Here is an 11,424-nt window from a genome sequence, read left to right on the forward strand (position 1 = left end):
GCTCAATTATGCAGGAATGTACTAATGCTGGTTGTTGACTGGTTTCATGTTTCAGTATAAATGCTTGTAAAAATGATGGTGTGTTCATGATTTTTAATCGATTTTGTGAGCATTTTCAGCTAAATGTTTGCGGGATCCCTTGAGGCACTGGGGGTAATGTTGCTGTCGTTGCTAAGAAATGTAAATATTGTCAGACTTCTACTGCAATTGACACTATGTAGGTACATTTTGTTTTCCTGTTCAGCCCAAGGCAAAACAGAAACACAACATTCCATTTTCGATTTCTCATACACTGAGAACACAAAAATATCGATTAAAATGTAATCTTATAAAAGTAATTTTCAATACGAATACAATGTTAAAAGAACTAGTATATCTTGTCTAAATACAGAGCATCGATTCCTTGCTCGCAAATCCCCAATGCCGGATCCATAAACTTGGGATTTCTAGGCCCGGGAAAAGAATAAATACTTAAATCAAAGATAGACTGTTTCATTACAAGGATCTACAACTACGTACTGACGACAAGCGCCTTCTCCACATTTGGTGCAGGCTTTGCAACAGCAATGAGTCTTTTCTGAGACGTGCGACCAACCAGAATCCTTATACAGTCTTCATTTAATTACAGGCTTATATGCTTGGTCTCACATATAAGACCGTCTCACTCGAGTTTAGCAGTTTCACGACGATTACCTTGCGTGTGGACTGTCTGGCAGTGTCCTATGGTAGATAATGGTTTCCTCCGAATTAGGTTTCGCATGATACTGACCGTAGAAAGCATATATTCCGAGTGTGAGGATGCTAACTACCACAAATCTCACCCATGCTTCATAATGTAGCTACAAACCAATGGAATAATATCAATACAGCACATATTACAAGGTTATTGAACCTGTAGTCCGTAAAAAGCCGAAAATGATTTGTTCAGGATAACATAATGGAGAAGCATGGAACAGACCTGAGCAAACAAGAACATGTTGAAGAATATGCATATGGCCGGCAAGAACGGGACTCCTGGACAAGAAAACCCTTGGGGAGCAGTACCTGTATATGTCTGAAGTGTATAATTCAGACAAAGGAAACATTTTGTTAAAACTATTAATACGAATTGTAAATTCAAATTATACTCTTCTCTGAAATCGTTTCATGCAATTTGCTCTTTTAGTTGTGAAAAACTTGGAACTACAAACAACCAAAACGCTGCTATTTGAAGCAATAAGACCCCATATCTGAAACTTGTCGGTAGCATGTGGAGGTGATCAAGATGTACAAAGCTTCATCACTGATTGGTTTCAGCAATAATTTTTTTTTTCCGGATTAGGCAAAAGAAAATGTTTCCATGATGCCAAAGACCCATTGTTCTTCAGCTTTGGAAAATGATCGAACAAAGCAGAAGTCGAATCTCTATGCTTCTTGCATAGTGCAGTACCCAACTGTCGATGCAATTTACGATACAATTTTCATTATGGGTCTTGCGAAAGAGTCTCTTTGTGTTTTTCACGCAGGACTACACTACAGAACTACAGAAGGGAGCTATTGAGGCACTGTGGTAATGTTGTGGCTGATCTGATATGCAAAAAAGAAGTGTCCCCTCACTAGGGTTTAGGGGCGTGTTCTAGGAAACGTACCATAGAAAGGCATACATTGGTTGAAGGTAAAGGGTAACAGTGTCTTTTTACAATGATAGCAATAAGGCAAAAAATAATAATGGGCAAGGTTATACCCAATGTTGTCAGGATCGGGATTCTACTTTGGATCGATGGGGAGGGTAGGATCGAATCGGTAGAATCGGATCGTAGAATCGTAAGATTCTATAAACTCACTAAATATAATTTTTTATTTGGTAAAAACATATAATTGAAAATCAAAACACTTATTTATTAATATTTATTCATAAAATATTGGTAATTAATGAATTTAGTATCATTGTATGAACAACTTACATGAAATTTGAGTTTTACGGTGTCATTATATAAAAATATATATTATTTTTTTTTTATTATGGAGTCGGATCATAGGATCGTAAAATCGTAGGATCGTATTATGATCCCATCTCTAAAAATTTTCAAATTAATAGGATCGTAAGATTCTACAACTATGATAGAATCGTAGGATCCAGGATCGGTCAAACATTTTTGGATCGTAAAATCGTACAATCGTCGGATCGAATCGCGATTCTGACAGCAATGGTTATACCCCCTCCCAGAGGAGAGAGAGGGCTTTGTTACACTTGAAATCAAATTGGAGAACGTAAGAGAGTTCGATAATAAGGAATATGAGAGCTATGTTGACCGCAACTGCTGAAAGTGGAAACAATCTTATTGATGCAAGACGAAAGAAATAAGAACAGTTGAAAAAGCTTACTTGACGTGAATAAAGAGCCGCTAATCCAATTAGAGCTATGACCAGTGGTATGATCAGGAATAAGTAGGAATCATCAAAACGATACACTGCACCAGCAGTAAAACCACAGCAAGCCAATACAACCAGCCAAATAATACCTTCTGCCCATCGCGACAGTCGTCTACCTGAAGCTTGATTTTCAGATTTCTCCTTAAAACGGAGGGATAATACACATGCTGACACAACAGAATAACCTGTCTGAAACACAAGGATAAAATTCAGAGCCTGATAAAGTCCTGATATCATAATCATCAAACATTGTCTCTCCTTTGAAAAGGTCCTATCATACGGCACCGGCGTAGAAAGGAAGTAGCTCAAAAAAAAAAAACTTGTATACAGTATTAAGTAACATCCGATTTAGTTTTCACAGTTGATAGGAGTATTATGTAATGATGAAAGTTAAGTTGTCAAGAATAAAAGTGCAGATTATATATTCAATTGTTGATTGGCTGTTTAGTGATGAAACCGTCCTACAGCATTTTGATCATCAAATATAATAAGATTTGAGATTGGATTCTCACATACCAGTGTACCAACTGAAAGAATATGAGACAACACATGTACATTAAGTAGCCCTGCCATGACCGCAGCAACAAAGCCCACCCAGATCTGAGAATTCATTGGAGTGTGTCTCTTCAAGTTTACTTTAGCAAATATTTGAGGTAATAAGCCATCTCGTCCAAGACCCAAGTATAACCGAGACTGTCCATGAGAACCATAACCGAGTTAACAAAACATGCAAACCAGAAAGAAAGAAACATAGATCATTCAACAAGGCGTCTAGTCACCTGAACATAGAGTCCAACCAACAAGGTTGTTGTAAGCCCGGCAACAGCACCAACGCTAATCAACACAGATACAAATTTCAGGCCTTTTGATGTGAAAGCTGTAGCCAGTGGAGCGTCTTCACCAAGAAGATTGTAGGGAACCATTCCCGTAATCACCAAGCAAACCCCAATATATAGCGCTATGCAGATGAGAAGGCTTCCTATTATCCCCAAGGGTAAATCCCTCTAAGAACAAAGAAAAATGAATTAAGTAATAATCAATGTTGTATGTGTATTATGTGCAATATTTGAGCAAAATCGGAAATATTTAAAGGGTACGTGTAAGATCTTGAACGTGTTTTACCTGTGGTCTTTTAGATTCTTCAGCCGAATTTGCAACAGCATCAAATCCAACATAAGCAAAGAAAACTACAGTTGCTCCAGTCAAAACTGAGTCAAAACCATTGGGGACAAAAGGTTTCCAATTTGATACCTCGACTTTAAAGGAACCAGCAATTATTACAACAAGGACAATGACTACCTGCAACGATAATGGAGCATGGAATGATGTCATTAAAACCTCTGCGTTCAGGATATCCAAATATTTTGTCAAAAAAATAATACACACGGTGCAGATGTTACTTAGTTTAGTAGTGGGTTAGGTCGTTAAATGGTGGCAGTCATGGTCAGGTTTCGAAATTTAACCACTCGGTCCAGTTTTTGCCGTTATACCTTTGTCACAGTCATAAAGGAGTTTACAGCTGAAGATTCTCCAACACCCCAACATAAGACTAGTGTGAGTATGCATAAGAGGATCGGTGCTAACACGTTGATAGAGAAAACTCCTAGAAAATTTTCGCCACCATGTCCTATCCAGCTAGGAATATGTCCCTTGATAGCGGGGAATAGTTCCAGTAGAGCGACTACATAACCAGCCAAACTCCGTGCAATGCTGGCTGCTCCGATATGGTAGTCGAGCATCAGTTGAGCAAATACCAAAAACGCAGTCAACTCGTTGAAGGCTGAGTAAGTGTACAAGTACGCTCCTCCCACAACAGCAGGAAAACGAGATGCCAGCTCAGCATAGCAGAGAGCATTGAGTATGCATGATAATCCCGCAAGTATGAAGCAAAGTGTGACAGCTGCGCATTTGAAGTGAAATTTATATAAGCTTCTGGTTTTGAATAAAAATAACTCTCAACAATTACAAACTCCTGTTCATCCTTTTCCTCGTGTAATACGTAGTAAAAGCTTCAGTGAAGCCATCTATTAAAAATTTATGATACTGTTATGCACGTCCTCTTTCCCGCAACTCATAAACACAAAATGCTTATTTAAAAGCTCTGTGAAAGAGTAATGGAGCTTCATCTAGACTTACATTTTCATTCAGAGTAGCATAACCCGAATGACCATATTGCTAACATAACGTAGTTCACGCTAAGGAACACAAACAATGTTTCAGATTTACCTTATCAACATGGTAAACAGCATACCATCTACTCCATATGAAGAACATCACTCCTTTAGTCGTTTTAGTTCCGCAATGTGCATAATTTTGGGTCACACTCACTTCACCATTTAAGTATTTAACACATCAACAACTCCATATAATTCACTATGACATTTTAATTTTACGAGATGATGTGCCAAAATGGAAAACCAGTAGAGGAACGAAGTGGGGGGCTAGTATCGGCGATGGCCCCATAAACCTTGAAATTTTTAGTACACTTCTTCGATTTTTTTTTCTAATTTACCTTATTGCATTATTAATTCGCCCCCATTTGACATTTTTCGACCCACAAACTTCAAACAATAAGTCTTGCTTGACTGTCACACACGCTTGTGACCTCTCACAAGCCCTCTCCTACATGCTTCTCCACTTGCTCTCCCACTTGCAGGTTTCGAAAGGTCACAGCTTCTGACGAAAAATTTCCGTCACAAATGAGAATTTGTGAACTTCAAATACGGTTATAACCACTCACTAACACATTTGCAAGTTTCAGCTCAATTTCGACAGCAAATTAAAACACATATCAAATTTATCTAATGAACAACCACACTCCAGAATTTATAAAACGAACATTAATCCACTAACAGAATTAACTAAAATTCAAACATAATAATTTCTTAAAAAAAACACACACTTGTAAGGTCTTTTTACAATAAAAACTTCCAGAGTATATTATAAAACACGCATTTATAAGGGTATTTATGTAAAACCGTCTCACACAAGATCTGAAGAAAAAAACAAAATACCTGGGCCAGCATCACGAGCAACAGTACCAGTAACAACAAAAATTCCAGCACCAATAGACGCTCCAATTCCAATAAGAACCAGCTCAAATAAACCCAACCGCCTAACCAAACCGTCACCGGAATCCGTAGAAGTGCCGGCCGAACCGGGTTGAAGAGGTTTACTCCGGCGAGCCGATGCATAAAAATGTGAAAACCATGATTGTGAAGATGGTGATGTTGATGATGCAATGTTACTCTTTCTTCCACTTAAATTCATCGTAAATCATAAAATTATTGAAAACCCAGATTAATTACTGAATAAAGATTGAAACTTTTGGGATTAATTAGCTTAATGACGGATTAATATGAATGGGTTTTTTTAGTAATTATTATTACAGTGATTATGTAGTGGGATTTTGAAGGGGAAATTAAGAGTTTTGTGTCAATTATGATGTAGAATTTGTTGAGTTATATATGTACTTAATTAGTAAATTAGTAATGTTTGTTGAATTTGGACGGAATTATATTATTAGGGAGTATTTATTAATTAGCAAGAATATCTTATGAATTTTCTATATTCGGCATATTAATATGCAATAACTTTTGTATACGAGTCTAGACTCTAGACTTGGCAAATTGACCCTATTTGTACCGACCTCCGAATTCAAGATCTGAGTTTGGCTCGAAACACGAATTGACCCGATCAAGTATAACCCAACCCGAATATTTATTGTTACAAACAGATTATTAACCAATACTGTAATAGTTAACTTAAAAATGACCCGACTTTGAAATAACCCGACTTGAGCCCGGTAAACCCGAAATTGTCCCGACTTGAATCCGGCCCGAACCCGACTCGGTTGACCCGTTTGACATGTCTACATACAACCATTATTCCCGTCTTTTTGGTAAAATATGACTATTTTTTGATAAATAATGATCACTTTTTATGATTAATAATAATGACCACTTTGAAAATTGACTATTTTTTCATAAAAATAGCTAAAAGATTTAACAAAAAGTAATCACATTTTTTTTATTATCGCACATATATTGTATTGTTGTATTAGTATAATAACCTTTATAATTAATGTGTACTCTAAGAACACTTGTTACAAAAATCGTATTATTATGATTATTAGGTGTTGAATGTACAAGTGAGATTTAATTTCAATTGTTAATAATAATGGTAATGTGAGGTGTACAGTCTCTGATGAGCGTAGAAAGGATACGGTCCATACGGAGAATAAAGTAGGACTTTCCAAATCCAACTTTCAGATTTTATACACACATTGAACGTGTAATGTTGTTGTGTGGACTGGAACCAGGACTCACGTGTGGAACCATTTTGTACCCGTTAAATTGACTAATAATAAGCACAAAATCTTATTATAGACGGCACATATCCGTCTATAATTAAAGACGGGTCAAATACAATACCACATTCCTAATAGGACAAGCAACAAGTGGGGTGGTGGGGGCCAAAAATGTCACCACTTTCAAGCTATTTGATCCGTCTTTAGCTATAGACGGATATATCCGTCTATACCAAGACTAGCTGAATAATAAGTTCAACACAAATTCTCATAATAATAATAATAATAATAATAATAAGGTGATAAGATTATAATACAAAATCTCATTTGTGACGGGACGTATCCGTCACTTTGGAGTGACGGATACCATTTTCCCTCACAAATGACCCAAATAGAGGAGAGAGGGTAGCACATGGGAGTGCCCCCCCACCTTATCCCCCTATCCGTTTTGTGAGTGGCATTATCCGTCACTTGCTCCGACCCGTCTTCAGCAAGACTAATTGAGATTATACATGGGAGAGAATTGCATAAACGGTAATTGTATTATTGAGTTGTGTCCAAAACAATTACAAGAGACCATATATATAGCACTCTAATGATCTTAATAGAAACTCTAGAATCTCTATAATATGGTAACCAAATATATTTCAAGACACAATATCACTATAATATTCTATAGTGTATATTCTAATATACCGTGCTGGGTTCCTTTGATTGATGATAACATGCCCATTTAGGCCCTGTTCTTTTGGACTTAAAGTTGCTGAACTTAACTTAATTTTTCCGAACTTAACTTAATTTTGCTGAACTTAACTTATTTTTGTTGAATTTTTCGAACTTAATTTTTCCGAACTTAATTTTTTGAACTTTTTCGAACTTAATTTTCTTTGAACTTAATTTTCTTTGAATTTTCTTGAACTTTGTTGAACTTAACTTATAATAGTTTAACTTTTCTAAATTAAAATAATCTTACTTAAATTAACTTAATTTAATTTCACTTAATACTACTACTACTACTACTACTACTACTACTACTACTACTACTAATAATAATAATAATAATAATGATAATAATAATAATAATAATAATAATAATTCCCTTCAAAAATAATAATAATAATATTTAATAAAAATAATAATAATAATAATAAAGAAATATAACTAAAAACACAAATAAAGATTATAAAATACTTTATTTATATAAGTTAATATTTTCGTACACATTACCTAATACATAAAAATAAAAAGGTAATCACATTACTTTTTTTTTTCTTTCTAATCATCTAGTTCCATATTATCATCTTCCTCGTCACTTTCTTCATCTTCATTTGAGCTCACCCCGTCAAATCCATTGCCTCGCCAAATGTTCTTGACTATGTTATTTCGCATCTTGTACATAGCTTTTTTCCGCTTCTTATCAAACATGTCTAAATCTTTTGTCCGTAGAACGTTCTCATGTTGTATAACAGGTATCCCATGAGTGTGCATCCGTATAAAATTATGAAGTGTGAAATTAGAAACAATAATGGACATTTGATCCTTAGGTGACATTTGAGGCATAACTTTCAACACCTTCCACCTTTTTTTCAATTGACCAAATGTCATTTCAACTTTCATTCTCAATGACGAATGTCGGTAATTAAAATACTCTAACATACCTTCGGGGGATAGGTAAGAATTCGGCTTTAAATTTTTTTTTTTTTTTTGAAAAAATTATATAGAATAATAATTAATCTCGGATTGTTTATACAACGGATTTGAACGAAAATTGTATCTATTTTTTAGAACTCGACAATATTATGAAACTTATTATTCTGCTGAACTTTTCTGAACTTAATTTTGCTGAACATTTCTGAACTTAATTTTGCTGAACTTAATTTTACTGAACTTTTCTGAACTTAATTTTGCTGAACTTAACTTAACTTAATTTTGCTGAACTTTTCTGAACTTAACCAAATTTTGCTGAACTTAACTTATAGAAAGTGACTTTAAGTCCAAAAGAACAGGGCCTTAATGTGTGTTTTCTTAGTTTACCTTTTCAGGATTTATGATCAAATCAAGCTTAGATTAAGATGTGTTGAATTGTTGATCACCCAAAGTATAGAGTCATTTGTGTTATCTAATGTACAAGTTAGGGATAGAGTGTTTAAAAGCAATAGAAACAGTTAAGACTACTGTTACTCTCACAAAGTAACAATAGCCTGGACTGTCGCCTTGATCCGTAACACTTGAAATTCTTTTTACTTCTCAAAAATCCTTTTGCTTCTCTAAAGTGACTTGAACTTAAAAGATAACTTTCAGATTTTTTAAAGGATTTGGTTTTCTAAAAAAAAAAAGGTTTAGCTAATTATCAATTCAAATTGTTTCCTCTTTGTGCCAATTTGACTCCTTCGTCTTTTGTAAAAGAAGGAATGCTTTTTTGCCATTTTGGTGAAAACTTGTCACCTTGTGACTTGTTTTCCACCCTTTGTTTTCTGAAAAATCAAAAGCCTCTTTTGGATAATTACAAACCTTCTTTTCTCCTTTTACCTTTTGAATAAGTACACTAGTTTTGGAGCCCGTGAAAATCACGGGATCGTTAATAATTGATTGTGTTTAAGTGTTTAATTTGTGAATAACTTATATGGAGTAGTCCCCCTCTCAATCATTTGTTTAATTTTAATTAAAAAACCACTCACAAATAATTTAAAAAAAAGTAAATAAATAAACACGACTGGGGGACCTTACCTACCAATTTTTTGAATAAAGTTGGAAATTCATTCTCCTGCAATATTAATATAAACACAAAAAAGTAACTAATAAGATTCTAATTAATTCAAAACATAATAAAAATAAAAAGCGAAATAATTAATTTAGTTCTTTAGCTATACCTTACCTACCAATTTTTTGAATAAAGTTGGAAATTCATTCTCCTGCAATATTAATACAAACACAAAAAAATAATAACAAATTAATACAAAACATAAGAAAAATGAAAAATGAAACAATTAGTTTACTTTTCTATGTATACTTTAGGTGCTATTTTTTGAATAAAATTGAAAATTAGGGTGAATATAATAGTTATATATATGAAAAATTCTATTACAAATTCTCTCAAAATTTTATGAATGAATGAAAAATAAAAAAAATATGGTACATAAATACGGAGTATATATAGTAATGATGAAGGGAAAGTTAAAAGGTCATTTCATTAAATAAAGGAAATAATGGTTATTAAATAAATAAGGTAAATAAATAAATAAAATTATGAGAGGAGATCAATGGTTTACAATTTTTTTTTTTTTTTTTTTTGTGTTTATCCCTTATATTTTTTTAACTTTTTTTACCTTATATTTTTTAATTTTCTTAAATTGGTAATCCATATCACTTTTTTTTACCATGTCACATTAAAAGTTGTCACATCACAATTAAACTTGCAATGTCACATTTTTTTGTTAGCCTTTTAATAAGATTTTATAGATAGAAACTATTATAGGTTTTATAGGTTTTATAGCCATTATACAACCATAAAATCCAATATTTTAATTTTATTTTTAATTTATTTTGTGGTATTATTTAATTAGATAATTGATTGCCGAGAAACTCAAGAGGTGAATTAAATAGGAAAGAATGTTAATGAAAATTATTGGTGTTAACTGTTAAGTAATATAGAGAGTTTTAATCAATTTATTAACATATTATATTATAAAAATTGATTAAATAGAAAAAAATTTTAATTAATTTGGTGGGTGTTAAGTATTATGAAGAGTTTTAATCAATTTATTTCCGTGTTTAATTAAAAAAAATGAATTAAATAGGAAAAAATGTTAATAAAAATTGTGGGTGGTAAGTAATATGAAGAGTTTTAATTAATAAGTTTTAATTAATTTATTAACATATTTTATTATAAAAATTTCAATTTTAATTATAAATTATAAATTTTATTAACATGTTTTAACAGTTTTATCACAAAAATTTCAATTAAAATGTCAATATTAACTATAAATTATGAAATTTTGATGTAATTTCTAAGGTTTACATAAATTTGGGAAAACAATATATTTAATATACAAAAATCATTTAAGAATATAGATAATATCTTTTAATATTATAGATAAGTGAACTAAATTAATTTATAGATAAATGAATTAAATTAATGTCATGTAATAATAAATTAATGCCGGTTAACAAAATGAGCGGAAAAAGGGGGACTATCGTTGTCGGTAGGAACAGTGATGATAAGAGACGGGGTAATTGGGTATGAATGTGTATGTGGCATTTGAGTTATGGGGCTGGGGTGGGCTTCAAATGTCTGCGTGACTTTTTTTATCCTACGTGGCATTGTCTACGTGGACTTAATTGAACATTTTAGGGTAGCCTTTTAATAGTATTTATAGATTCTTTTGTGCAAGTTTGGGGAAGAGTTGGTCTTCACCACATGTGATGACCATTGAATTTCTAAACCCTAAATCAACCACCTTGCTTGCTCTCTCTATAAAAGGTGTGCCTCATCTCATTATTTCTTTAAGACTTTTCCTGAGAATTTATTCAAGTTTTCAAAAATTGTTTTCAAAGTTTAAAAACCGTGTCATTGTTTTGCAAAGCTTTAAAAAGTCTTCAAATGTTACAATCATAGTCACTGTTGCTTTAAAGTACTAAACTCTCTCACTTATGAACCGTTTGATCTTGTAAAAGTTGTCCATATCAATTCTTGTCAAGAATAA

General features: G+C 33.0%; 1 protein-coding gene across 1 annotated transcript; it reads right to left on the reverse strand.

The window, feature by feature from the left end:
- Positions 1–301: 301 nt before the first annotated feature.
- On the reverse strand, positions 302–5,954 carry LOC141592276 (cationic amino acid transporter 9, chloroplastic-like). Its single transcript, XM_074412872.1, has 8 exons — positions 5,427–5,954; positions 3,903–4,312; positions 3,535–3,711; positions 3,192–3,416; positions 2,929–3,105; positions 2,365–2,601; positions 959–1,054; positions 302–839 (listed from the first exon to the last, which is right to left on the reverse strand). The coding sequence occupies exons 1-8, from the start codon at positions 5,680–5,682 to the stop codon at positions 690–692; spliced, it is 1,728 nt and encodes a 575-aa protein (XP_074268973.1). The 5' UTR covers positions 5,683–5,954; the 3' UTR covers positions 302–689.
- Between the last annotated feature and the right edge of the window lie 5,470 nt (positions 5,955–11,424).

The sequence above is a fragment of the Silene latifolia genome, chromosome 7, assembly GCF_048544455.1.
Source record: "Silene latifolia isolate original U9 population chromosome 7, ASM4854445v1, whole genome shotgun sequence".
In the NCBI taxonomy this organism is placed as follows: domain Eukaryota; kingdom Viridiplantae; phylum Streptophyta; class Magnoliopsida; order Caryophyllales; family Caryophyllaceae; genus Silene; species Silene latifolia.

Excerpts from the sequence above, each read along its gene's own strand:
- LOC141592276 (XM_074412872.1), bottom strand. The coding sequence starts at position 5,682 with ATGAATTTAAGTGGAAGAAAGAGTAACATTGCATCATCAACATCACCA. Across the intron at positions 4,313-5,426 it reads TGCTCGTGATGCTGGCCCAG|CTGTCACACTTTGCTTCATA; the intron begins GTATTTTGTTTT and ends TCAAATGCGCAG. Across the intron at positions 840-958 it reads ACATGTTCTTGTTTGCTCAG|CTACATTATGAAGCATGGGT; the intron begins GTCTGTTCCATG and ends ATTGGTTTGTAG.